Source organism: Tenrec ecaudatus, chromosome 16 (assembly GCF_050624435.1).
Source record: "Tenrec ecaudatus isolate mTenEca1 chromosome 16, mTenEca1.hap1, whole genome shotgun sequence".
In the NCBI taxonomy this organism is placed as follows: Eukaryota; Metazoa; Chordata; class Mammalia; order Afrosoricida; family Tenrecidae; genus Tenrec; species Tenrec ecaudatus.
The window spans coordinates 17,194,755-17,222,600 of record NC_134545.1 but is presented as its reverse complement, the minus strand read 5'-3'; the positions used below and the strand labels follow the sequence as shown (position 1 = coordinate 17,222,600).

The 27,846-nt window shown below is 58.1% G+C and overlaps 1 protein-coding gene across 1 annotated transcript; it reads right to left on the bottom strand.

The window, feature by feature from the left end:
- Positions 1-1,508: 1,508 nt before the first annotated feature.
- On the bottom strand, positions 1,509-27,487 carry FOXN4 (forkhead box N4). Its single transcript, XM_075534944.1, has 9 exons — positions 27,402-27,487; positions 10,731-10,876; positions 7,965-8,089; positions 7,754-7,858; positions 7,392-7,519; positions 6,498-6,594; positions 5,131-5,338; positions 3,230-3,622; positions 1,509-1,768 (listed from the first exon to the last, which is right to left on the bottom strand). The coding sequence occupies exons 1-9, from the start codon at positions 27,485-27,487 to the stop codon at positions 1,509-1,511; spliced, it is 1,548 nt and encodes a 515-aa protein (XP_075391059.1).
- Positions 27,488-27,846: the final 359 nt, after the last annotated feature.

Below are 27,846 nucleotides of genomic sequence, written 5' to 3'. Positions count from 1 at the left end.
TGCACAGGCCTGGTTCCCTGCCCCTCAGTCTTTGTCAGGGGGCACAGCCCCCAGCTGTCTCTGAGGCTCCTGAAGTGTGGGTGTCCTGCTGTGTCACACGGAGCCTCCTCAGCAGTCATCCTCACAGGCCTGCTGCCCGGGCCTTTCTTCCGCACTGCCTGCCGGGCAGGTTTGACCCACTGACCTGGGGCTTCATGACCGACGGCTCCCGGGGTATGTGCCAACAGGGCTCCCCTCCCAGTTCCAGAAGGGTGGAAGGGAGGTCCTTCGCCATGGGGCTTCGGGCCCAACCAGCCAGGCAACCGGTCCAGCTGTGGCCCAGCCAGCAAGTTCTGGTCCCCGGGCTCACTCTGGGATGCGCAGCTGCAGAAGCCCAGGAGGGCCGGGCAGTGGTGTCTCAGACCCTGCTTGGCTGGAAGGTCGTTTGTGAAGCATCTCTCTGCTGCAGTCACTCCCACCCCCGGCCCCCCACCACCCCCTTTCCATGCCACCCGTCTGCAGAATCGGCCCCTTGCACAGCCGGATAAGTGGCAACGGGAAACAATGGAGAAAAACAAGCACCATAAATATCACAGTGCCTGCCCCGCCCCCGCGACGCAGCCGACACGGTTTGACGGTTCACACGCATCCTTCTATGAGAGTCTTCGATTCCAGCACCAAAGTGACCACGGCCCTCACTCCCATCCAGATGGGCCTGCAAGGCCAAGCCCCACAAACTCATGCCCTCCCCCGCGCCGGCCCCCAGAGGTGCACATGGGAGGGGTTTGACTTCTGACACTGCAAGTACAAAAAGTATCAGCCCGGGGTCCGGTGTTGAAGGGCTGGATGCTTCCTGGTACCGAACGTGCACCGTCTGTCCTGCAGAGCAGCTCAGGGGCCAGTTGGAGACAGGGCTCAGTGAGGAGCTAGGGCTGCCGGGCTGCCGGAAGTCTCACTCCAGGGCCCGGAGCCGGGCTTGTGGAGGTGGTGCGCACAGGCCACAATAAATATAAATACATGGACAGTCGCTCACGATGCCCAGCTGGCCCTGCCCTGCTGAATCGAGTCAGAGGACAACTGGACTCTGCGGGTCTCCGGGAGGGACCCTTTTGCAAGTAGCTCGCCAGCCCTCAGCCATCACCGTCCACCTTTCGGGGGTTAGCAGCTGAGCTGGTTGCACCAGGGGCTGGGCTGGAGTCAGGTGTTCCTTTGTCTCACCCTGTTGGCTCATGCCAGGGTGCTGCCACTGCCACCAGCTACAAGGGCTGCAGATGGTTAGAACACAGCCCCCCTGTCCAGGCCTGGCACCTGGGGCTCAGAGGGGGGTGTGGGCAGCTTGTTTTCCCTGCTCCTCTCCTTCCGACTTGGGCGCATGATGCAGGGTGGGGGGCCTGAAGGTGGCAGGGTCTACTCAGAGGAACAGCTTCCTGGCCCAGCTGGGGGGCTTCGGCAGGCATGGGAGAGACACCTTCTCCAGGTCTGGCCAGCTCTCTGCCTGGGTCTGGCCCTGGGAGCTTGGACCCCTTAGCTCACAGCAGGGCAATGGGCTTGTTCCCTGGGGTGCCCAGGTACTGGGAGGAGGGCGTGGCCGCCGGGGCCGCCACTCTGTCCGGGCTGGAGTATGCTGTGTAGAGGCCGGTCACCTGCAAGTCTGAGAGGGACTGGTGACTGCCGCCAGAGATGGGGGTCAGGCCAGGGCCCCCCAGGTCACAGTCAAGTGGGGCATCTCCGAAGGCCCCCAGGGCATCCAGGCTGAAGCTCTCGTCCTTTACCTCTTCCCAGAGGTTTCCTTTCGAAGACAAGAGTGGTGGGTGAGCAGGCTGCATGCCAAACAGAACCCCGTGTGAACCCTGGTATAAGGGGCCAGCCCAAGATCCCATGCAGGGCTCAAGTCCCAGCCCACCCTCTTCCCCCTCCCCAGGGGGCCCCGGGGAACTTCCTTCACTTCCTTGCTGAGCCTGTTTCTTGGGCTAAAACTGGGGCCATCAGAGGGCAAGAGTTAAATGTAAACCAGAAGCTGTGTGTGCCCAAGGCACTGGGCCTTCATTGTGGCTCCTGCTTGGCCAGGGCCAGGGTCCCACAGCCAGGGGCACCCTCCCCCCGCCCTCAGCGCCTATTAGGGAGACAGTGACCTGGGGAGGGAGGCCGGGCAGTGGAAATAGACCCATTTCACAGCTGCAGACACCTGCTAAGGTATCCGTCTCCCTCTCAGACACAGAGCACCTGGGGGCTGCAGCTGGCACAGAGTAGGTGCACAGAGAAAGGAGGAGTCACAGGCCCGCCTTGACGTTCCTTGCTCGATTGTGCGTTCATTCATTCACTCGCTCATTCAATGCTCACTCATCCGTCTCCCTTTGTCGGGATGCCCATGCAGCTGGCTGGGGATCAGTGGTGTGTGGTCGGCACGTGGAAATGACCTAGGGTTCCATGTCCGCTACTGTGGTCTGGTCCGCTGCTCTGCTCTCCGGGACGTGACCCTTGGTACAAGAGGATGCTCCCCACCGGGTGCCATCCCCACCATCGGCCGCGGGCGCCAACTCGTAACCACCCACAGGACTGGGGAGGCTTTACTAGAGTCAAAAGCCCTGTCCACAGGGCTGCCCCAAACCAACAGGTCAAATTCACTGTACCCAGTGCACCCTGAAGGGTAGCCAGAACCGCCCGTGGGTTCCCAAGGCTGCCAGGGAAAAAAGAGCCTCCTCTTTCTCCTGCAGAGCTGCTTGTGTGCTTGAACCGCCCAACCTGTAATCCACTCCGCCACCCGGGCTCCCCACAGAGTTGTCAGTGTCTGGGGTTGGGAGGGAGATTGCCAGGCCTTTCTTCCTAGTCCACCGAAACCTGCTCAGCAGCCTCCAGCTCACACACAAGCCTCCCCCCACCTGGCAGATGTTGGGGGGCAGCTATGTAGGAGGGGCACTGGCACTGACATCCAACCCGGACATCCCGCTCGGAAGGCAGGACCTGTCTTAGGGGAAAGCTACCATTGGGTTGGGCAGAGCTGTGTTTGAATCCAGTTACTAGCTGGGGGACCCTGGCCAATGCCCTATCTTGCCTTCCTCACCGGGGCATATGAACTGGGGGGGGGGGTCTGAGCACGGTCCCTGACTGGGACAGATTCGGGGCACAGTAGGTGTCTGTCATCTGCCGCTGACCACTGTTCGGTGGCTTGGCAGTGTTTGTAGGGAGGAAAGGGTGGTGGGATGAGGCCGTGGGGGTGCCCCTCTCCCTGCCTCCTTTCCCATGCCCTCACCTTGCAGAGCAAAGTCCATGATGCTGGGGTTCAGTGCGTCCACCTCAGGGTCCATGTCGGTGGAGATGTTGACGAAGTCCACGGCAGCCCGCCCCAGGGTGGGGTGCAGCAGGGGGCTGGGGCTCAGGTCCGGCAGGGTGTGCAGGGGTGGGGTCTGAGCTGGGGCTGGTGAGCCCGGAGCCAGCTGTGCCTGGGACTGTGTCTGGTGGTGCAGAGGGACAGACTGCAGGGACAGGGTCACCAGGGGCTGGGGCGGGAGCTGGGGGATGGCCAGGCAGCTGTGGGCCATGGCCACCGGGTTGGCACGGGTCAGCACGGAGGTCTCTGGCTTCCCCAGCTTGCCAGGGCACCGGCAGCTCTCTGGGCGGTCCGAGATCAGCTTGTCCAACTCCTCTGCAGGCAGGCAGGCAGAGAGGCCACTCAGAACCCAACCCCAATTCCTTTGAGCTGGGTTCCAATGCTAGTGTTGCCGCCTGCCTGAGCTCAGCCAGCCTCTTGGGCCCTCTGATGCCCTGGCAGCACCCACTGCAGGATGAGAGGTGGGGAGACTATACAGAAACCACTGCTGGTGCAGGGGCTTCGAGGAGCGGGAGGGGCCAGTGGATCTACCCTACAGGAACAGGGTAGAACTGATCCTGGGGGTTTCTGAGATTGGACTTTACAGGAGCAGACAGTCTCATCTTACTCCGGAGGAGCGACTCGTGGGTTTGAATTGCCAACCTTGTGGTCTGCGGCTTAATGTGTAGTCAGTCCAGTATGCCACCTGGGCTTAACTCTCTAAGATTAAAGTTGCCGCCATTGGGTAATTCCTGACTCCTGGCGAGCGAGTTTACGGGGAGGGTGGAGCTGCCCCTGTGGGTTTCCAAGACTGCCCTTCCCCCACCCTCTTACAGAAACAGAATGCCTCATCTTTCTCATGAGGAGCGGCCAGTGGTTTCGAACTGCTGACCTAGTGATTAGCAGCCCATGAGTAAACCGCTATGCCCCGCTGGGCTCCCTCCCGTGAGATCAGGATATGGTAAGGAACCTGCAAGGGCTCCCTGCTGCTGGAGCTGTTACGGAATGTTCCTGAGGGGCACCAACAGTACCCCTACATGCTCTTGGATAGAAGCAAGGAAAGCCTTTGTCCTGCTTGGCGACTGAGAAACCTCGGACAGCGAGGCAGTACAACAGCGGAGATGTTCGATTCCCCATCTCTGAGAAACGGGCTTGCCGCGCAGGCCCGGCACATGTTCACCTGTCTGCCGGGTCTCGCAGTTTACCAGCCTCCAGGGGTCAGGTGGGCACAAGTTCCCCAGGGACCTGCCCGCCCACCAGTGTGGCCAGGCTGTGTGGCAGGCTGGGTAAGCAGGGAGGGGCTGGGGAGTGTCAGTGGTGTAGGTGGGGGCAGTGTGTAGGTGTGGGGCACAGGGAAGTGTAAGGGAGGTGGTGTGGTGTGTGTACGGTATTGTGCAGTCTGTAGAGTGTATGTTGGGTACCGGTGTTTGTGCAGAATGTGGGGGGGAAATATGTGAGTCTGCTGGTGGTATGTGGTGCGGGGTGTGTGTGGATGTGGTATATTATAGCGTGTCTAATGTGTGGCCTGTACGTGCGTACAGTATGTATGGTGTGTGTGTGTGTGCAGCGACTGGTGTGTGTACTGTGAGTTACAGATGTGTATGTGTGTATGTCTGCAATGGGTGAACAGCTGGGGGAGTGCGTGTGTTGGGTGTGTGCTGTGGGCGGTGTAACTGTGATACCTGGATGGTGTCTGCCGTGTGAAGGGATTAGTGCATTGTATGTGCACGTGGGTGTCTGTGCAATGTGCGTGTGTGGATCTGTAATGTGCCGTATGCACGTGCGTTGTCGGAGCGAGGGCACGTGCCCAAGCCCCTGCTCGCGCGTGTGTGGCGGCTCCTCACCCGGGTTGGCCATGCTGCGGTGGATGGCGGCGAGGTCCTTGCGCTTCCCCTTGTGCATCTCCTCCTCCATCTTCCCGATGCGCGCCGCGTTCAGCGCCCACAGACAGCCCTTTCGCGAGGAGCCGCTCGTCTTGTTCTCCACCTTCTCGAAGCACTTGTTCAGGGACAGGTTGTGCCGCACGGAGTTCTTCCACCCATCGGGGGCCGTCTGCGGGCGCGAAACGGACACTCGGGGACCCCTCCACCAGTCCCCTCGGCCGCCTTCCTCTCCCCGCAAAAACCAAACCAAACTCGCTGCTCACAGCCACCCTTTAGGACAGGGCAGAACCGCCCCGGTGCATTTCCGAGACTCCTTACGGAGGAGAAAGCCCTGTCTTCTCCCGGGGAGCAGCTGGTGGTTTTGAACCATGGACCTTGCAGCTCTCGAAGTCCAGCATGTAACCCCTGCGCCACCAAGGGGTGCTTTAAACACAGCCTAGAGGGGCGGGGCGGAAAGGGGTGGAAAGGGGGCGTGGCTACACGTAGAGACCGCTGCAGCTGGATCTGGGCAGGCGAGAAGGAGTGGGGCTTGTGGCTAAGGTGGCAGTGGACACCCTGGCCGTTAGTCACCAAGATGCCAGGCTGCCAGATTGGCCTCTGAGCGGGAATGATGCTCACACGCGGGAAACCCAGGTGGTGTATGAAAGGCAGCTCGTTTTGAACACCTCATAGATTTGCACCCATTAACCGGCGGGTGCACCTCACGCCTTATCTGGGGGCACCCACTACAGGGCTGCCCTGTTTCTGCTACGCTACAGACACTGCCGGGGCCCTGGGGAGGTTCCTAGACACCCCACCTCCCGGGCACTCCCAGGCTCCCCTTTTGGCTTTGCTGCAAATGAGAACAGAGCTAATGGCCAGCCCTAGGCTAGGCGGGGCCGCCTCCTAGCTGAGCAGGTGGTAGGATTCTCCTATCTCCCGGATGAGGGCACTGGAGCCTGCTGCCAAGTCGCTGTTTCGCACTGCTGTGCTCTCCTCAGCCAGGTTGCCCCCTTCACCTTGTTGGCGCTGCAGGCTAAGTAAGGGCTAGGCTACCCACTTCAAGGCCGGTGGTTTAAGCCCACCAGCTGGCCTCTAAGATGGCAGTTGGAGGCCGGGGGCAGGGGCTCTCTTTGCTTACTAGGGGTGGCATGCCTGGTGAACTCCTCTTCATCCGTAAGAGCCCAACCCAAATGCCCCCTTCCCTTTCTAGAGGCCTCTGCCCTTGTCTGAGGGTGAGTGCCAGGTGCAGGTCTCCTTACCACGAGGCTTGTAGGCACCGCTGGGGCGGGCCCGGGCCCTGAGGTCCAGCAGGCTCTGTGCGCCCCACCCCCACACCAGGCCCTCACCTTGAAGTAGGGAAAGTGCTCCTTCATGAAACTGTAGATCTCACTCACGGGCAGGCTGCCTGTCTTGCTGTTCTTCAGAGCCATGGCGATAAGACAACTGGGGCAAAGGGGAGGCAGGTGGGTATGGGGGTCTCCGGCTGACAGCCGGGGGGTGGGTCATGCCTAGATGGACCCAACCCATCCCTGCCTATGCACCCACATGGCGTCATTGGGGGATGACTTTTCAGGCCCCAAGGTCTTCCCCATCCCCTGGCCTGACCTGTGAGCATGGCATTGAGTAATTCTATCTCGCCCACTCTAGCTCCTTTCCCCCAAAACGGATGTCCGTGGGGCTTTCTTCCTGTCCTCCAGTCCATGTCAGACTCACAATGACGGGGTAGAACCACCCCTGTAGATCTCTGAGACTGTAACTGTTTATGGGAGTAGAAAGATCCCCCTTTGGCCCCGCTTAGACTTCACCTAAACCAATGGTTCCCAACCTTCCTCATGCCGCGACTCTCATACAGGTGGCGGCGACCCCTCAACCATAAAATTCGTTTCGTTGCTACTTCATCGCTGTCATTTTCCTACTATTATGAATCGGGCGATGCCTTTGAAAGGGGTGCTTGACCCCCAAAGGGGTCGCCAACCACAGGTTGAGAATCGCTGACCTCAATACTTCCCTCCCACCAATGGTAAGAGGTACCTTTGATAACACTACAGAGGGGCTGCCCCACTGACTGCCTGAGGCCACCCAGCATATGAGCCATGCGCAGAGGTCACTGAATTCTCATCCTGGCACATCCCACCTGGGGGTCCCCGCACCCCGATGCCTCCCAGAGAAGTCTGGACGCCGCCCCTAGCCGTCCCAGAGGGCCTAGAGCCAGCTCTCAGCCTCTGCTCCCCAGACCTCACCTGTAGGAGTAGATGGGCTTGGGGTAATGTTTGGGGTGCAGTTCCTGTGATGAGTGCCCAGCCATGCGCGGCTGGGGGTATGGAGGCCGTGCCCCAAATGGGGATCCGTACAGGCCCGCAGGGGGGCACTTCCGGTGAGCAGGGGCAGGGCAGTGGAAAGGAGATGAGAGAGACCAGAAGTCAGTCACCGAATGCCCCCCACCCCCAGTCCCCCACCATCCCAGGAGACAATTTGTCCCATCCATGGTACGAGATGGGGGGAAGTGGGTGAGCAGCTCTCCAACCTTGAAGAAGTCCCTGGCCCACCCAAGCCAGGGGCATCTGCTCAGGAGGCCAGGACTCCCCGAGTGCTCCCATGGTACCTGCTGTCCCTGGGAGAACGGGAAGGGTGGTGGAGCAGCCAGGGAGTACAGCTGTGGCTCCTGCAGGCTGGCAGAGGGTGGGCCCCCCACTGGGAACGGGCTCATCTGCAGACCCTGGGAGAAGATGAGACAGAGGGTCAGGGTGGAGACCGGTGCACCTCAGCCCAGTGGGGCAGCATCCTTCCTCCCAGACACATGCAGTGACACTTACGCTGGCTCCATGGTTGGCCAGGGGTCCTAGGCCCAGGACGCCTGGGGCAGCCATTGTGACAGGCCCATGGAGCAGGGGGCCTGGGGCGGCGCCCACGTGTAGATCAGCTGCCCTTGCCAAGGCTCCTGCTGGAGGGAAGCATAGAGATGCCACCAGGTGGGAGAAATGGTGGCTTTGGTCAAGGACAGCCAGGTCCCTGAGTTCCCCAGAGAGTAGGGCCACCCCAGAACCTCAGGACTAGGTGCTTAGCAGGTACATGCAAATCACTTCCTGGGGTACAGAGGCCAAGACTGAGGCACCTCCCAGCTGGGTAACCGTGGGCCAACCTCAGTGTTCCTATTTGGACAGCGAGGCTAATGATCTTACCACACTTGCTGCCAACGAGTGCGTTCTGACCCATCGTGACCTTATAGGACAGGGTAGAACTGCCCCCTTTGGGATCTGAAGCTGGAACAGAAAGCCTCATCTCCCTTCCGAGGAGTGGCTGGTGGTTTTGAACTGCAAACCTGTGGTTACCAGCCCAACACATAGCCTACTGTGCCAACAGGGTCACAACTGGCCTCCAAGCCTGTGAGGGGAGAAAGGAAGGACCTTCTCCCATAAAGAGTTAACAGTTTCAGAAACCCACAGGGGGCAGGTCTTCCCTGCCCCGCGGGGTCACGTGAGTCAGCATTGACTCGATGGCAGGGAGAGGTTGGCCGTGAGGGTTAAGCAGGGGGAGTCTATGGAGTGCCGAGCACACTGTTGGACATGAGCTCGTATTTCCGTAGAACAAGTGTAGTACCAATAAGAATGATGGTGACATCTTGCTTCCTGTCCTTCATGAAACAGACACACGTTTAGTGTGCCTCTCTCCGTAACATTTCATGACTCCCGAGTGCCTCTAGGTTTAGGTCCAAGAGCTCTCTTAGAGATTTTCCCGTTTCTCCCCTTTGCGAAGCCTTACTCTTGGGCCAAGGACTAGCAGGTGCACCCATGCCTCCCATACCTGGCCTGTGACAGACATTGCTAATCCACTGCAGAGTCTTACTGTAGTCAGGCAGCCGCCTCTCATCAAACAACCAGCAAAGTGATCCGGCCACAGAGCCACCTCTTCCAGGATGCTTTCCAGAGTTCTGGTGGCCGCCTGGGTTTATCCTCTGTGCCCTGTCATGTCTGCCTTGCCCTCCTGCCCTGCCTGCGTCAGGAGATCCCTTGGCTCTCTGGAAATCAGGAGCACATTGGGCGAATCTCAGTACCCCAAGTCCTGGCCGAGTGGCCCTCCCAGTGGAATTAGCGAGGGAGCCACTCTAGAATCTCTCCACTGTGAGTGTCCGCTTCAAATGCCGTAGCCTAGCTTTCGGCACCACAGTAGCACAGGAGCCACCGCAGCCTGAAAAACCCACCGGTGGACAAGGGACGGCCGCACCCGCATTCACAGGGGCTGTGTTTGCTGAGCACCTGCTGGTGGCATGGTGGTTATGCGTGCGTTGGGCTGCTAACCTCAAGGTCAGCAGTTCGGCCCCACCAGCCGCTCCTCAAGCGAAAGACAAGGCTTTCTCCTCCAGTCGTGAATCATGGTCTCGGAAACCCTGTTCCACCCTGTCCTTCAGGGTGGCTGCGAGTCGGCATCGGCTCGAGGGCAGTGAGTTTGGTTTGGGTCTATGGCACGCAGGAGACGTTCTGTGTTGACTCCGTGACCGTCCTTGCAGCCCCTTCTGATGCTGTCACTGTGGGTGAGGGGCTATTCGTGGAGTGCTGTGCTATTTAAATGGTTTGATGTCAGCTAGACACTCCTGGCTAGGGGTGGAGTCAACCATGTCCATCAAGTCTCAGCCTGATGACTCCCCGACGGTGTCATGGCGAGACACTGGGAACTGTGTGCTCTCTTCCCCTGTGCCTTCCTGCCTGCTGGGACTCTGCTGCTGAACCTGAGCGCCGCCACGTTTCCCCCCACCTTGGAGCCACACTGGCCTGTGAGCTTCCTGCATTCTGCATCATTGCATGCAGCCATGTGAGTCTAAAGTGGTCATTTTAGACTTGTATTGGACTTATGGACTTGAGTTGATCTGGGCCGGGCCGCTGTCTTGATAGAGAATTACTTCTCAATCTAAAGCTCTTTTTATACGAGTGTCGCTGGATTGGTTTCTCTAGCCAACCTGGCCTAACACAAGTACCTGCTGTGCACTCAGTTGTACCCCTACTGTGTGTACAGGTTTACCTACTGCGCACCCAGGCACTGGATTGTGCTCCAGTGGAATCTGTACCCAAGCCAAGAAGAGGTCCTTTGGGTAGGTAGGATGAGGGGATACTGCATGGCCTAAGATCAGCTAAGGTATGTGGCCGGGTGGTGTCCTCTTGCCGGACTTATTCGAACTGGGTACTGAGCAAATAATCTGAGGATTCTGGGATTCTGAGAAGGATGCTGTGGCATTGGGATTGGAGGAGATGACTCCCCCTTGCTTGCTGGGAGCGAGCGAGCCAGGAGGACTTGAGGCCTGTAGCATGGATCTCGACTCACTGGACAGGCAGACGGACGCCGCACCGTGACGGACCAGTGGGCATTATGATGAGCAGAGGGAGGGAAGAAGCACCAAGGTCGGGGCGGGTCTGTCGGTGCTTTTTGTTGGCACTGCGATAGGCGCAGACTGCACGGTCCGCGGGGAGACACGTGTGTCCGGTGGCTCCCAGGTAAGTGGTGTGTGTCATGTGGGGGCAGTCCTGCAGATGAGGGCCTCCCCCACCCCACTCAGTCTGCTCCTGATCCCACCTTGCCCTGGGACCCACCTGGGTGCGGGTGTGGTGCACCGGGGCTCCCCAGGTCCAGCCGGCCACTCGCCATCTGCTGCAGCCGCGGCACATCCACAGCCGTGAGCCATGACAGAGACTGCAGGTCCCCTGGAAGGTCGTCCTCGCCAGTGGTGGCCAGGAGCCTGCAAGGGGGGCGGGGGGGGGCAGGGTTGAGAGCTGGCTATGGACTCATCCTTTTAGCCTCCCTCCCAGGCCCTCCAAACTGCCCTTCCCCAGGGCCACCATGCGACCTGACCCCAGGACACCCTCCCCTCCCAGCTCCTGTAGCCAGATGGCACTTGCTCAGACCGGCCCCCACCTCTCCCTCCTCCACGTAATGCATGAGCAGAGAAGAGCCGCCCACGGGGCCGCTGGGAGTGAGATGTGTCTGAAGTAGTTGGCCCAGCCTGGCTGCCAGGGACCTCTGAGTGGGCCTGACACGCCCTTCCCGCCAGTCGTGAAGTGCTGACCCACGACACCCCACCCCTGCCACGATGTGCACTGGTTGGGACTGAGAACCTGTACCGTCCTTCCTGGGCATTGACCACATGACACACCCGGTCCCGTGGGTGGCAGCCGTCGTTGAGCTGGCCTGGACTCACGGTGACCCCATGGAGATCGACGCGCGGGCTTTCTCGGGCTGGGCTTTGGAAGTCGAAGGCCAGGCCCGCCTCCCTACTCTGCCTGTGTCTAGACGCTCTGCTGGGATCCGGGCGGCATCCGAGTCACCCCAGGCCTCCCCTGGCGGGCGGGCGGACGGTGGCTGCACATGACGTGCACCGGCCAGGTGTGGAACCTGGGTCTCCCACGAGGAAGAGGAGAACCCTGGGCCACTGACGGGGGCAGCTGAGTGTTGTCCCACTTACAAGATGGGGAAGGAGAGGCTGCCTCGGGCTGCCGTGGAGCTGAGCTGGGGCCCCCGCAGGGCAGAGTGGCAGGGCTCCCTCCCGCCATGGCAGAATCAGGGCAACCTCCACAGAGCCACGGCGTGAGTGGGTGCCACGGCTCGCATGGGGTGGGGAGAGCGGCTGAGCCGCCGACAGGGAGGTGGTATCCCGTGATGGCGCTGCCCAGGGTCCTGAGTGCCGGTGACTGCCTGGCTTGGGCTCAGGGTTCAGGACTCCCAGGCAGATTCACATTAAGTTCCTGCCGCAGCCTGGTGAGGTCAGCTCTAGCCACAGTCCTTTTGCACAGGTGAGGAAACTGAGCCCCAGGGCACCCAATCACGTGCCCAGGTTCACACAAGACGGCAAATGGAGGGGCTCCAACCCAGGCAGCCTGGGTCCGAAGCCTGACTTCTCACGGCACTCCCAAAGCTTCTGGGGGAGCCCCCAGCCCAGCTCCACGGGCAAATTAAAATGCTTCCCATTGAAAGAAAAGGCTGCCCCGCTGAGGAGGCCACCCAGGGAGAACAAGGGGTCTGCCCACCCCCACCCCCAGGCATCACACTGTCCGTGTGGGTGCAAGGGTGCACCCTGAGGACATCAGGGGCCATGCCAGACTGCCACAACTGCCACGCTGCCTGCCACGGGCTTTCTACTGAGGGCCTGGAAGACCCGGCCCAAGACCTAAGCTTCAAGGTCAAGGCCAATGAAGTGTCCTAGGGCCTTAGGGAGAGGGAGAGAGGGTGACTCGTGTGTGTGTGTGTGTGTGTGTGTGTGTGTGTGTGTGTAAGAAAGCAAGCAAGGTCCTTGGTGAGTTGGATTGGCACAGTGGCTGGGACGGCAGACTCGCGCAGCTGGGCGGGGGTCCCATATGCTGTAGGCGGGGTGTCTGAGGGCGGGACTCCAGGAGCCCTGACAAGGGCATCGGTGTCCCTTGTGTGTGTGTGCGCGATGGGGTGTTAGCCTCTCTGTGGTTCCCCTCCCTGTCCCCACCCACCACTCCACCGGCTAGCTCTGTCCTGTCCCCGTGTTTAAAGGCTGCAATTAGTGTTTCCATGGCCACTGCTGCTAGGTTGCCACCAGGCCTGGTCCGACAGCACTGCCTCCCACCCCCTGCAGACTGGCATCAGGTGACATCCCTGCTGTCCCTGCGATTGGCTGCCTCAGAGGAAAAAACGGGGCCTGGGAATGATTTGAACACTGGCCGGGCAAGTGTCACCAGCAGCAGTTGGCCTAGCTGTTGTCCCCTGCGGCCCATTGTGCGGCAAACGACTGTTGCCCGTGGCACATGGCCCCCATTGTCCCAGGGTCTCAGTGCCATTGTCTCTGCTGCCCACCCCGGCCCCTCCCCCAGCTGTTCTCCCTTCAGCCCGCTCACAACTCATCTGGCCAAGTGACATCCGGGCCCAGCCGGAGAGATGCCATCTGTCCGCGTGGCCCGTGGAGACCACGGGGTGGGGTAGGGAGGGGAGGAGGGGCAGGGCTTGATGGGCTACACACTGTCAGGGGTGCCCGGCCAGCCCCCACCCGTCCTCAGCCCACCTTGGGCTGGGGCCAGGCCAGGCACACATCCCCATGGTCAGCCAGCCGAGGACAGACGCCCTGGGGGCTGCGGATGGAAGCCCCTCTCCTGCTCAGTGACTCCCCACTGCTCGGTCTGATGCTGAGAGCAGCAGGGAGGAGGTGAGTCCCAGACGGCAGGTTTGTCCAGGTGGGGCCCGCCCCCCACAGCACCTGGCTGAGGGGATGTGTAAGCAGACTAGATTCCTGGGTGCCGCCGTGAGGAGCCCTGGCAACCTAGTGAATTACGCGTTGGGCTGCTAGTTTCACGGTCAGCAGTTTGAAACCACCAGCCGCTCTGTGGGAGAAAGAGGAGGCTGTCTGCTCCCTGCCCCGGAGGGTCTCTGTGAGTCAGCATCAACTCGGTGGCAGGGAGCGGGGGCAAGACCTAGTGCTCTGGGCTGTGACATCCCCTTCCCACTCCCCTGTACAGTGGGCACGATCGTTGTTAACCGCCACCAGGCTAGCCCTGGCTCCTGGCAGCCACGTGCAGCGACAGGACACACAGCCCAGTTCCACACCAGCCCGTGCTTGGGGCAGATCTCCTGGGTTCTCACAGGCTGGTTTTCAGACAATCTCCAGGCCTTTCTTCCTGGTCTATCAAAGTCTAGAAACCCAACGGAAAGCTGTTCAACCGGGAATCGGACCTGGGTCTCCTGTGTGGAGGGTGCAAGTCTGGAGGTTCCTGTCCCATGGGGGTGGGGAGCTGGTGTGTGTGTGTGTGTGTGTGTTTGTGTGTGTGTGTGTGTGTGTGTGAAAAGTCCTTGGCCCCATGCTCGGTGCAGATTGAACGTGACATGAGTTCTTTGCTGCAGCTCATGGCATAGTGGGTGATGCATTGTGCTGCTCATTGGAAGATCAGCTGTTCGAAACTACCAGCTGCTCCGGGGGAGAAAGACGAGGCTTTTTTGCTCCCTGACAGAGTTCCGGCCTCAGAAACCCACCAGGGGCTGTGGTTCCCTGTCCTGGGGAACCACTGTGGATCAGAATGGGCTCGACGGCCGTTCAGTTTGGGGGTGGTTGCATCAGCCTGGGCCTGTCTGGAGTCAGGCCTGCTCTGTCACGACCACCACTGGGCATCATGGAGTCTGTTCTGGGTCATCAAGGGCGAGTGGGGCTGCCCCACCGGGATCTCGTGACTGTCACATCCTCCTGGGAGCAGACACCCCACTTTCTCCCTCGGTCACTGGGTGGGTTCAAGCCATCAGCCTTTTGTTCGGCCACTGAGCACTTAACCTCCGTGCCACCAGGCCCTCCTGTTTGCCAGCCCTGGGACCACATACCATCCCATTCTGGAGCCAGGAGCACCTTGAGGGGTCCCCTCCCCAGCATGGAGGGGATGGAGCGGCGGGGGTGGGATGCTCTGCAGGTGCGGCTGAGGGAACGGTCTTGTGCCCCACCCCTAGGTGACTCCCACGCACCTGGAGTTGGGGAGCAGGGTCCCCCATCCAATCTCCAGGCTCAGCGGGCCAAGGACCTTCCTGTATACCGCTGCCCATTCTGTTCTCACACAAACAACACGCTTCCTGCATAGCCCCCTCCACTTCCTGTGGCCAGCCCTCAAGCCAGTGTCCCCTAGGAGGGCAGGGGGGACCCCTATTCTTGGGGACCTTGAAGGTCTGGAGAGGAGGTGCTCAGAGCAGGGGCTGCAGGCAACTTAGGGAGGGTCGCATGCTGAAACAGCACCTGCACCCCCTGGAGGGGAGGGGGTGGCTGCTCCCAGCACCTAGCGCAGGACTGGACACCAGCAGGATGGAACAAAAGCACCACCAGGCCCAGCCCCCCAGACACCCTACCCCTAGGGATGTTAGGGTTCCTGGCCCCCGAGGAAGGAGCTTTACATGATTAGAAAACCAAACCAAACCCAGGTCACGGCGACGGAGTCGGTTCCAATTCACAACGACACCGTGGGACAGAGTAAACCTGCTCCTGAGGGCTTCCGAAGCGGTAACTCTCGATGAGAATAGAAAGCCTCTTCTTTCTCCCACGGAGCGGCCCGTGGGTTCGAACCGCTGATGGGTAGTTAGCAGCTCAGTGCATAGCCCACTGTGACTCTGGGGCGCCTACCAGGCTGGTGTTATCATGCCCACACCTGCCCATTTGCCAGGGCCACTCTGGAGTCTGGGTGGGCATTCGTCCTGCCGTCCCGGCTCCCTAACAAAGGGTGGCAGGAGTATGTGTGTCACCTCCTGGGCAATCAGTACTGCTACCACCCAGGCCTTGTGTGACTCACAGATGCCAGCATCCACCACGGCGAGAGAGAGTCACACGGCTGGCCCAGGGTCGCACCAAGGACCCTCCAGGTGCTCAGCACCCTCACGCGACAACACGGTTACAGCAGGTTTCCATCACTGTAGGAAGTTCCGGAAGGCACCTGTCCGGAGCAGCCTTTTCCAGCTCAGCAGGAACACTCAGGATGTTTTTAAACTGCCTTAAAGCAACTGGAGGCTTGGTGTGGGCTTGAAACGATGTGGAGCGAATTCCAGGGGATTTTGCGTAGGGGTTACGTGTTGGGCTGTTAACCGTAAGGTCAGCAGTTCCAAACCACCAGCCGCTCCTTGGGAGAAAGGGGAGGCTTTCTACTCACATAGTTTTCATTTCAGAAACCCACAGGGCAGTTCTGCCCTGTCCTATGGGGGTGCCGTGAGTCAGAATTGACTCCCTGGCAGAGAGTTTGGTTTGGGAGCTTTCCCACCTTCCCTAGGGAGGAAGTTAAGGGGAAGGCTCTGTAGCCATGGAAGCCCTGTACTAAGATGTTTCACAGGTAGTGAGCTCCCCATCTCTGGGAGCATTCAAGCAGAATTGAAAGGACGGCTGCTGCTGGGCCCCTGCTGAATGATAGATAAGCCTGAGTGACCTCTAAGTGCCTTTTGATGCAAAGAGCCCACTATTGGAATGAGAGTCGGCAGGTAAATCTCCAGAGTTTAGTGGTCTGGGGCCAGCCCCTTTCCCTCTGCGGGCCTCGGTTTCCCTAGGAAGCAGCAGTGGCTGAGTGGAGGGCACTGGTGCCCCACCAGGGCTAGGGCTCCCGGGGCGGGCAGGGTGGTTAGTGGCACATGTAGCTCCAAGGCAGCCTCTCCTGGGTCTGAGTTCTTCCTGGCTGTGTGACTGCCCCCATCCCCACCCCTGCCCCGGGCCTCAGTTTCCCTGACACACCCGCTGTGGTGGTGGAGACGCCTACTGCGGGGCAGAGTTGGTGCTTTATGAGGTCTTCAGAGGCTGCAATGCAGGGAAGCAGACTGCCAGGCCTTCCTTCAGGCGGGCAGCGGGGCAGGGGAGCGGCAGCCCCAGCACAGCTCTGGCTTGTCACGGCCAGCCTCTCCGCTTGTCTTTCCAACCCAGAACCCGTCACATGTGAACAGCTGGAGGATAGAGGGCCGGACTCTTCCGCCCCACCTGCTAGACTACCTGGTCTCTTGGTGCTGGCTTCTCGCTGTCTCCCTGGCTCCTGAATCTCGTCAGCGGGTGCTGGGCTCCCGAGGGGTCCCCGTATGGGCACAGCACACAGGCTCATGTTCCCAGGCTTGGCTGTGAACACTATGCAGTGCCCATGTTCCAATATATGCTGCTCGTCTAGGGGTGTACTCCACTGGTTTGGGAATGATCTCTCCCGGGTGGAGTCGGTAGGGGCACCCGGGTCGGACCCAGGGTCAGTGGCCCGAAAAGAGGGTTGCTTAAAAATGCAGAGGGGCACGCTGAGCTTAAGGGTTTCCATGTGGATTCTCTGCTCACTGAGCACATCCAAGTGAACAAAGCCCCCCAAGAGACGCCACCAGACTCACAGAGCTCACGGCCGGATCAATTCATCCATGACCTCCCCCCCACCCCCCGGCCACGTGGAAATGACCCCAACTGAGAGGGAACAATCGTCCCTAAACCAGAAGAGGCGGGTACACAGAAGGAAAACACCTCCCAGAAGAAACTGGAGAAGCAGAAACGTATGGCTCGGGAGTAAATGAAACTTAAAATAAAAGTTAAAGAAGAATTCTATCTCCCTACTTTCATAACATTGAGGACTGAGGTGAGGACTGAATACTTCCTTCAAAGACTAAGGTGTGTCTGACCCAAGCCACGGAATTCTCATGGTTTCGGATGCATGTGAAGGCTGGACATTGAATAAAGACTGAAGGAGAATCGGTGTCCTTAAATTACGGGGCCTGGGAAGAATAGTGGAAGTGCCACGGACTGCCACGAGAACCCCAACAACCCTGTCGTGGGAGAAGTACCGCCAGAGGGCTCCCTGGAGGCGAGGACGGGGAGACGTGGTCTCACGTGCTGTGGTCGCGTGAGCAGGAAGACCAGTCCCTGGAGGAGGATGTCATGCTTGGTGACATAGAGGGACAGAGGGAAACAGGAGGGCCCTCGATGAGATAGACACAGTGGCTCATGCAGAACAACGTGGGGACAGCGTTTTGGTCCGTGGTGCACAAGAGTGGCTGTGAGTCCTAACAACAACCAGCTACTAAAGGAGTCTGGTGGTGAGGTGGGCGATGAGCTTGGCTGCTCACTGCAAGACCAGCAGTTCAAGTCCACTAGCTGCTCTTCCGAAGAAGGATGAGGCGCTCTGTTCCCGAGAAGATTTATAGCCTCAGAAACCTCACCTAGGGTCGCTGTGAGTCTGAATCGGTTCAGTGGCAGTGGGTTTGGTTGGGTTTGGCTTGGGGTGACTGTACTGTACTAGGAGCCTTGATGACCCACAGACTCGGGGGGGTCAGAGAAAGGTCTGCGGTTCGAATCCACCAGCTTCTCTGAGAGAGAAAATGAGGCAGGCTGCTTCACAGCCCTGGGGAATCCCAGGGGAGGGTGGGGATCTGCTCTGCTGATACAAAGCAGAATCAACTCAAAGGGGGACTGGGGTTTGGCTGTAGCTTGGGTTTGGTGGACCTTCACAGGAGTCCCTGGGTGGTGCTACCAGTTAAGCCCTCAGCTCCCAGCTGGAAGGATTGGTGGTTCTAACCCAACCACAGGCAGGGAACCCACACCAGCAGGGGTACTCTGTTTCCAAGCTTGCTGACAACGGTCTTGCTGAGTTTTGTGCAGATGCCTGGCTCTGTAGGAAGCCCAGCCCATCCTCCGCCACATTCCTAGCCTACCCACGTTGGGGAGCCCCAGCAAATCCACCCCTCCCCACGTTCTCTGCAGCATTACAGTGCAGTGATTGTGGTCAGCGTGGAGAAGGTGGCTGTCCGACCACTTCCAGATACAAAATACTCTGAGCGGCCAGAGAAGGGCTGATCCTGACCAGCTCCAAGCTTTCTGTCCCCTGGGAGCGTGCCCTGCTTCTGGCTTCAAGTGCAGGAGGTCAGGCTCCAGGGTCAGGCCTGGTTGCCTTCCAGGTTACACATTGGGCTGCTAACCGCAAGGTGAGCAGTTTGAAACCACCCGCCACTCTGAGGGAGAAAGACGAGGCTTTCTACTCCCACAGAGAGTGACAGCTTCGGAAACCCACAGGAGCAGGTCTCCCCATCCTAAAGGGGCGCTGAGTCAGAATAAACTCCAGGACAGTGGTTTTGTTTGTTGTTGGTTTGTTTGTTTGTTTTTTCTCCAGATTCTCAGCACTTTGTGGGTGGGAGGCTAACCCAAGGCAGCCTTGATCTAGAGAAGCGGTTCTCAACCTGTAGGTCATGACCCCTTTGGGGTTCGAACGACCCTTTCACAGGGTTGCGCCTAGGAAAACATATTTCTGATGGTCTTAGGAACCCAGACACACTCCTCTATCTGTCTGCAGGCGGGTCCACCCACATACAGAGAGGCCCACCTATGAGTACCCGGCGTGAAGACTGTAACTCATGCTACACCGTGTTTCCAGACAACATTTCATTGATTTGTAATCAGAAATAAATATTTCACAATATAGAATTACATATCCTTTTTGTGATGAATCACTAGGCTTTAATGATGTTCAATGTGTAACAATGAAAATTCATCCTGCCTATCAGATATTTACATGATGAGTCATGACAGTAGCCAAATAACAGTGATGAAGTAGCAACGAAAATAATTTTATGGTTGGGGAGTTACCACCACATGAGGAACTGTATGAAAGGGTCACGGCATTAGGAAGGTTGAGAACCACTGCTCTAGAGCCTCAGTTTGCTCCTCTATAAAATGGGGCCATGCCCAGCAGATGGAATGAGCTGATCCGTGCATCCTGTCTCCCTGCTCTTTTAAGAGACATGCACTGTGAGATCTAGGAGATCCCGGCGCTGTGCTGCCCTAGGCCATGGGGAGCTGCTTGCCTTGAAATGTATTGAAATGCAGTGGAATGGTGGCTCCTGGTCCTCAGTCACACGGGCTTTGGACCACAAATCCAAACAACGCAACCCTCTGCCGCTGAGTCGGTTCCGACTCACAGCGACCCCTTGAGACAGAGTAGAGCTGCTCCTGTGGGTTTCCAAGACTGTCGGGTCTTTATGGGAGCAGACAGCCTCCCCTTTCCCTGGAGGAGTGACTGGTGGGTGTGAACGACTGACCTTGCAGTTGGCAGCCCAACGTGTCAGCCACCAGGGCTCCTGGTGTGGCCATTCCATCGGGAAAATACATGGGAGGACCCCATCACCCTAAATGCCCTTGGGTGACCATGGGCCCCTGCTGGAGTGCCCAGGGCTACCAGCAGCGTGCCTGGCCCTTGGTCAGTATTTATTTCATTCCACCAAGATCTCCCGAGCCCCCACTAGGTGCCCAGCCCTGTCTGGCAAAGGGACAAAGTCCCTACTGTGAGCAGGGCGACCATGGCGTGCCTGGCTCCTGCCAGCCCCTGAGCCCCACCACCTTGGTAGTCCCCTGCAGCCTGCCCCTTAGCACCTCCACATCATGGACGGGGGTGTGGCGATGCCCCGGTCATACAGCGTGCACTGAGGAGCTGGGGTTCCCATTCGAAGGCACCTGCCCTAGGCTGGAACTCTTTGGTCAGGGCTCTGCCAGCCAGGCTGGGGGCACTCAAGCTGGGAGCTAGAGTGGCAAACCCTTGGTCCCATCATGGTCGGCGGTGTTTTTATTTTGTTTAAAGTGAACACTTAGTAAGCCTTGACACAGGACGAGGCCAAGATCACTCGAGAGTCACGTCACCGGACGAGGGAGACCGTTCACCCAAGGTCATAATGTGGCCTAAGGGTCTGCCGAGAGAGCAAACTCAAAACTAAACTCGCTACCATCGAGCCGATGTGTATGTGTTGTGAGCTTTTAGGACAGGGTAAAACTGCCCCCCTGAGGGTGTCCGAGACTAACTGAAGTAGGAGACCTCATCTTTCTCCCAGGGAGTGGCTGGTGGTTTCGAACTGCTGACCTTGGGTTGGCAGCCCAGCAAGGAACCCACTTCGCCACCAGGGATCCCTGGCCAAACACAGCAGGCTAATTTTTAAGTTGCTTTTTTTGTATGGTCCTCAAATGACGTCATCAATGCCCGTTTTGGGGTGCGGGGGAGAAAGGCTCCCTGCCCCTGATTTAACCCTTTATTTCCTATCTGGGGCCCCTCAGAGTTGATCTAGCCATCAGGCAATGGAAGGAACATATTTGGGGTTCAAACACTCTTGTGACCTCTTTGTTGCTGTGTGACCTTCACCTCTCTGCACCCCAGTTCCCTCTGGGGGGATAGTTCTATCTGTCCCAAGGGGTCGGTGTGAGTTAGAACCGACTCAGTGGCAGAGGGTTGCGTTGTTTGGTTCTGTGGTCCAAAGCCCATGTGACTGAGGACCGGGAGCCACCATTCCACTGCATTTCAATACATTTCAAGGCAAGCAGGTCCCCATGGTCTAGGGCAGCACAGCGCCGGGATCTCCTAGATCTCACAGTGCATGTCTCTTTAAAGGGCAGGGAGACAGGACGCACGGATCAGCTCATTCCATCTGCTGGGCATGGCCCCATTTTATAGAGGCGCAATCTGAGGCTCAAGAGCAAGGCTGCCCTGGGCTAGCCTCCCAGCCATGAAGTGCCGGGACACCCCCCAGTGCCCCCAAACCCCAAAACAACCCCACTGTCCTGGAGTTTATTCTGACTCACCGTGCCCCTCTAGGACAGGGGAGACCTGCCCTGTGGGTTTGGAATCATAATCATGCCCACCCCCCAAAGTTGTGGATCGGGTCAGTGACCCTAAAGGTCAGGGCTTGGCCTCTTTCTCCCTCCACACTTGTGCTGTCCTTTGGTCTCGCTTCGTTGCTGGGAGGGGCTGGCCCTGCACATACCGTCTGGTGAGGGATGGGGGCAGGCAGTGCAAAAGTTGTTTAAGATCACCAGCCCCGCACTCAGAGGCATGCCCGGCCCGGCCCTGCCGGGGAGGTCAGGTCACCTCCACCCTGGGGACAGCATAGGGTTTCCCTGTGCTCTGAGTCCACTCACTGCCGTCGAGTTGATACTGACTCCTATGGAGCCTGCAGAACAGAGTCCACCTGCCCCTGAGAGCTTCTGAGACTGTGATTCTTTGCAGGAGTAGAAAGCCCCGACTTTCTCCTGCAGCGTGGCTGATGGTTTTGAACTGCCAGCCTTTGGGACCAGAGACCAACAAGTATCCACTGAGCCACCGGGCTCCTGAGCCACTGGCTCAGCATGCGTTTATTCAGCCTTTAGGGATACCCTTTGTCTCCTTTGACTGGAAAAGGAAAAGCAACTTCGGCTTAGTTGGCTCAGGAAATTTCTGGAGGGCCAGGGAGAGAGAGAGAGAGAGAGAGAGAGAGAGAGAGAGAGAGAGAGAGAGAGAGAGAGAGAGAGAGAGAGAGAGAGAGAGAGAGAGAGAGATGGTTTGCATGTGGCACAGAGGTGCTTTCCTGCTCTGGAGAGGGAAGAGTTTACAACTGACTCCGGACTCCCTCCCCAAGGTTGGAGGCTCAGACCCACCCAGCGGCACCTTAAAAGAAAGATCCACTGTCTGCCTCTGAAAGATTCCAACCAAGACCACCCTACTGAGCTATTCCCCCCATAAAACACACACACACACACGCACACACACGCACGCACACACTGCATCCCTACGTCAGTGGACTCTACACCAATGGGTTTGGCCTCTTTTCTAGAATGGCAGCTGCCTAGGGGCTAGGGCTGTGTGCATGTGTGTGTGTGTGTGTGTGTGTGTGTGTACATGTGTGTACATTTCTCAGCCGGGTGAAGGAGGGCTGGGCACCAGAAAGCCAGGCCCAAGGGTGGTTCTGGCCACCCCGGGGCGGATAGGAGCTGTCCCCACCCCTGACAGATGGAAGTGGAATAAATCAGCCCCACAAATTAAAACGGGGGTGTCTTGAGCCGGGCCCCACAAGCCAGGGCTTTGCATCCTTTGAGCATGCGGCTTCCCGAAAGCCCCCCGCCCGCAGTTCTAATGTGGCAACTCATCTGCCCATCTGTCCATCCAACGAGTTAAGAATCCACCGCGTGCCGACACGCTGGCAGTTTGAACCCACCAGCTGCTCAGCAGGAGCAAGACACAGCCGTTCTCTGGGGGTGACAGCCCGGAACGCCCTATGGGGCTACTCCTGTCTGCCCTGGAGGGTCACTATGGGTCGGAATGAACAGGGGCCAGGGCCAGCACTGGGAGTCTCCACTGGGAGCACATATTGTCCGGGGGTAACTGCTGTACCTGTCAACTGGCTTCTTAGAGGAGGGGCTGATGGTATGGGAGCCTCGTGGCCCTGTGAGCAGGTTAGCATGTCAGAGACTCGAAGCCCCCCGCCCCCAGGTTCTCGTACCTCTCAGGGCCCCACTTTCCAAATCTGTACTCTGGGGGTGTTGGGCTTGAACTCTAGAATGTGTGCGCTGGCGGATACCGTCCTCAGTTCTGCCCCTTCCTTCCTTGGGGCAAGTCACACGTCTGTGCCTCAGTATCCCTATCTGCACGCATGGGTGTAGCACCTGCTAATGAGCTCAGCAGGGGCGGGCACACAGTAGGTGCTCAATCTCACAGCGACCCTGTAGGACAGCGCAGAACCATCCCTGTGGGTTTCCGCCATTAGCCGTTATTTCTCAGTCCCTCACATCCTGGCCGCCTCCTCAGCCTTTGAGCTAAGAGAGGCCGTGACTCCCTATGGTCTGCATAACCCCCCCACCCTGCCCACTGCCTGCCATTGCCAAGAGGTCAGGGCCACCACCTCCCAAGCCCCAGGGGTGGTACAGAGGCCGCAGATGCCACCTGCTGCCTCAGCCTTGCTGCTGGCTCCCTCACGGCTCCCCGGAGACCCCTGGGGCCACCCCCAGCACAAACACTGAGAGTTAACGGCCAAACACTGGGGTGGGGCTGGGGGTGGGCAGGGCAGCCCAGCCCAGCCCAGGCCAGCAGCCTGAGCATCCCTGGTTCTCTGGAGACCCAGAGGGCAGCTGGGAAGCCCCGAAGCTTCTCCCGGGCTATTGTGCAGGGAGAAAAAAGGGGCCTGGTTGGCGGAGGATGGGAATGGCTGCAGAAAAGCGCAGGCTCCGGGGCCAGCAAGGGAGTGCCACGTTCCAGGGTTTACTCTCAGCCCAGATGCAGGAGCAGGGGCTTGAGACTCCCTTTCTCGGAGGGGGAAACTGAACCTGGGAGGAGAGGCAGTGGCTTGTCCAGGGGTGGAAGAGCTAGCTGCAAGAGAGGTGCAGCCCACTGTCCCAGCACCTGGGGGTCAGTGGGCATGGCTACGTGGCCCTCTGAGTCTGACAGGCTCAGGTTGGAGGCTCCGCTGACTGACTGTGTCCCTTTAGCTGCCGGGATCTAAGCCCTGCTTTCCTGGCCTGTCACTGAAGGCACCGTAGTGACACTCCCCTTGTGGAGGCTTGGCGAGGCCTTTTGTGCAGGGAGCCTGGCCCAGAGCATGCTGGGTGGCAGGCAAGAAACCGCCAGCTACGTGCTCTGGTGCCGTTCTGTTGTCTGGCCTCCCTGGTAGCCTAGAGAGTCCGTAAGAGAACAGCCCAGGAGGTGAGTGGACAGGGCAGGTTTATACCAGGCTGGGCATGCAAGACAATTCTGGGCCACAGGAGCTCTTCGGGTGATAGGTTCAAGCCTGCTTCTCCACCCTGCCTCCCTCCCCAGCTGGTCAGAGGACGGGCTAAGCACAGCCAGGCCACCACTATGCTCCCTGCCGGCCCTACCCCGCCTCTATCAGAGATCCCCGGGCTCTCTGGTCTGAGCCACACCCGGGCATCTGCATTCAGGGCAACCCCTCCTGCATATTCGCCACCCCATCTCCTGCAGAAAGCTGGGCTCCTGGATATTATTAAGCGGCTGTAATTATGAGATGTGAGATGCGTGTCTCACGCTTGGCACACGCTTTATGGACTTAATCCTCACAGCAGGGGAGGGCCGTGCCCTGGTAGAGAGGAGGAAGCTGAAACTGAGGAATAGGGCCTGTCTGGAAACGGGTCGTACATTTGACCCCTGGTGCTTTTAGAGCGGGCTGGGGAAGCAGCCAGGATCCCTGGTGGCGTAGCGGTTACACGATGGGCTGAACTACCAGGTCAGCAGTTCGAATCTGCAGTTGCTGCTCTAAGGGAGAAAGAGGAGGCTTTGTCTTCCTGGGAAGGGTGCCATCTCGGGACCCCCACGGGGGCATTTCTCCTCAGTCCTACAGGTCGTGTCAGGACGAACTCAAGAGCAGGGAGAGGGAGGCAAGGAGGAGCCCTAGTGGCACAGCGGTTAAGTGCTCAGCTGCGACCAGAAAGACGGGCGATGTGAAGCCCCACCCTTGGTGTCTGCAGGAGAAAGATGTGGCAGCCTGCTTCCCTGAGCACCCGCGCGCACACGCACCCACGCACGCGCACGCACACGCACCGCAGCTGTGGAAACCGGCCAGGGCCACTCCCCTCCTGCAGGGTCGCAGTGACTCTGAACTGACTCACAGGCAACGCGCCCTAAAGAAGCCACGGGGTCTGCAAAGAGGAGGCGAAGCCAAGGCAGGGTGCAGTGTAGCACCGATGCAATACACAACTTTCCTCGAGTTCTTTAATGCTTCCTTCCCCGCCCCACGATCATGATACCTATTCTACCTTACACATCCAGCTAGACCAGAGCATGTACACCGGTACCGATAAGAGATCCCAACACAGGGAATCCAGGACACATAAACCCCCTCAGGGCCAATAATGACAGTAGCGATACCAGGAGGGTAAGGAGAAGGTGGGGGGAGAAAGGGGAAACTGATCACAATGATCTACTTATATAACCTTCTCCCAGGGGGATGGACAACAGAAAAGTGGGTGAGGGGACACACCGGTCAGTGTAAGACATGAAATAACAACAATAATTTATAAAGTATCAAGGGTTCATAAAGAAGGGAGGGTGGGGGAGGGGAGGAGAACAAAAATGAGCTGATACCAAGAGCTCAATTAGAAATGTCTTGAAATGATGTTGGCAATCAATGTACAAAAGTGCGTGACACAATGGATGCATGGATGGATTGTGATAAGAGCTGTACGAGCCCCAATAAAATGATTTAAAAATAAATAATAATAATAATAAAAAGAAGCCACCGGGGCCTTCAGGGTCCCAAGTCGTTTCTGCTCCGCTGGTTCATCCGAGGGTGGGCAATTCGAAGCTACTCATTGGTGCCGAGGAAGAATGCCCTGGCGAGCTCATTCTGAACACCCAGCCATGGGGCACCCCAAGAGCAAATGGACTCTACGCATCAGGTCCCCGGGAGCCAGAATCAACTCGACAGCAGCAACGGACACGACTTAAACCCGTCTGGTGCTGGTGATGCATTGGGCTCAGAGAAAGGAGGTGAGTGAGGGGCTGGTATGTTCTAGGATGCAGTGGCCCACCCCACCCCCACCCCAGCAGGATCGGCAAATAACGGCTTGACTTTGGATTTAAGCAGCAGCCTCTAGTCTAGGTCCTTGGAGAGTAACCTTGTCTAATTGTCCATGAATCACAGTGGCCACAGAGCCCTAGAAAACAGGGTCAAGGCTTAACCCTCACCCTAACCTAAGGTAATAATAGCCTGCTCTTCCCGGGCCAGCGATGACCTGCCCCAACTTTGTAATCTGGGCTGTTTCCCCCTCAACCCAACGGGTGGTGCTGGCCCTGAACGCAGAGTCTTGGGAACCAGGTCAGGATCCCACAGCTCAAAGGAGGGTAGGTGGGAGGGGACCCCAGTTCTTTCCTTAGCTCCCTCCCTGCTCCTGGTGGCCTTGTGACCCTGGACAGTGCCTATCGCTTCGTGGGGCTCCTGTATCCCCATTTGTAAAAAAGGGGGATGGGTTACCCCAAAGACCTTTCCAGTTCTGAGGCTGGGTGACAGAGAGGGGGAGGAGCTCAGAGGACCCCCCCCCCCAACCCTCCTCACTTGCACTTTGCTTCACCCACTCAGAAGACCAGTGTGCCATGCACACAAAGGAGACTTGGAAACAACTTAAAAATTAAAAATAAAGACAAAGGCCAACATGGAGTCATTTCAGACGCGAGGGACTCCACGTGTGTCCGAACAGACCTGGGGTCCGCGGGGTTGTCAATGTCTGGGTTTGGTTTTGGTTTTGTTTGAAGGATTGCCAGGCCTTCCTTCCAAGGTTCCCCTGGGGAGACTCAAACCCATAACCTTCCCAGTGAGCAGCTGAGCCTGGGAACCACGACACCACCCAGCCACTCCAGAAGAGACTTTAAAGGCCATTATCACTTAACTGAAGGGGCACTGAGGCCCAAAGAGGTAAGGGACTTGCTGAAAGTCACACAGTCAGGGGTTAGAAAGTTCTCAGAACTTTCTGGAACATCCAAGGAGGACGGAAGGAAATTCCCCCTCATACAGCTTTTGGAGGACATATTCTAGAGCCCCGTTAGAGTCACTAATTACTCTGTTTCTACCTATAGCCTATAGGGCAGGGTAGAACTGCCCCTGTGGGCTTCCAAGATTGTAAATCTTTAGGGGGCATTAAATTTCATCTTTTTTCCTGTGGAGCTGCGGGTGGTTTTGAACTGCTGGCCCCAGGGTTAGCATTCCAGCATGTAACCAGCCGGGCTCTCCACAGGAGCAGCAGCGACTGCTATTGTCATCAATCAAAGTCACCAGGAAGCCCAGGCTCCAGCCCAGGAAGGGACCATTCCTTCCAGGAACAATGGACTTTAAGTGCTCACTGGCCCACTTCCCCAGGGGGTCGGGAGCCCAGACGCCACAGAAAGACCCGTGTGGAATCAGGACCTTCGAGCTGTCCTGGAGAAAAAAAATCCCAGGACCGAAAGTCACAGAGGATCTCCGGCAGATTCAGAAGCTATAAGTGGTACCAGAAACACTTTAAACGCTTTCAGCACAGACATAACAGACTTTGTTGTGGTGGATCCCCTCACCTGTATTCCTGTGGAGAGGGGGGGTGGTTTTGCCCCGAGTTTTGAATAATTCCTGCCATTCTGGACGAGGTGTCACTTTCTATCATGTCCTTGGAGGAAAGACAAACGGGGAAGAAACAAAACAAACGCTCCTGTCAGCAACAGGGGGACAACCAGGGATACTTAAGAAAAAAAAAAAAGAAGAAAGAAAAGTTCTAGAGGCTTATCTGGGCGTTCAAAAGCATGTTCCCAGGGAAATCCTACCAGGTTCGGGGGGAGACAGGAGACGCAGGCTCACATAGCCAGGTCTCAGGAAATGTGGGCTTGCCAAACAGGAGTCAGAAAACTCCTATACCTTCCCGGGTCTCCTCAAAAGCACAGTTCAGTTATGATTACTGTGAAAACTAAAAAAAAACCACAAAAAACACACACACAAAAAACCCTCCCCCCCACCACCAAAAAAAAG

Coding starts and splice junctions, on each gene's coding strand:
- FOXN4 (XM_075534944.1), bottom strand. CDS start 27,487: ATGATAGAAAGTGACACCTCGTCCAGAATGGCAGGAATTATTCAAAAC. Junction 10,877..27,401: donor CCCTCTCCACAGGAATACAG/GTGAGGGGATCC, acceptor CCCCCCTTGCAG/GCTCCTGGCCACCACTGGCG. Junction 5,339..6,497: donor AGCACTTTCCCTACTTCAAG/GTGAGGGCCTGG, acceptor TCGCGCCCGCAG/ACGGCCCCCGATGGGTGGAA.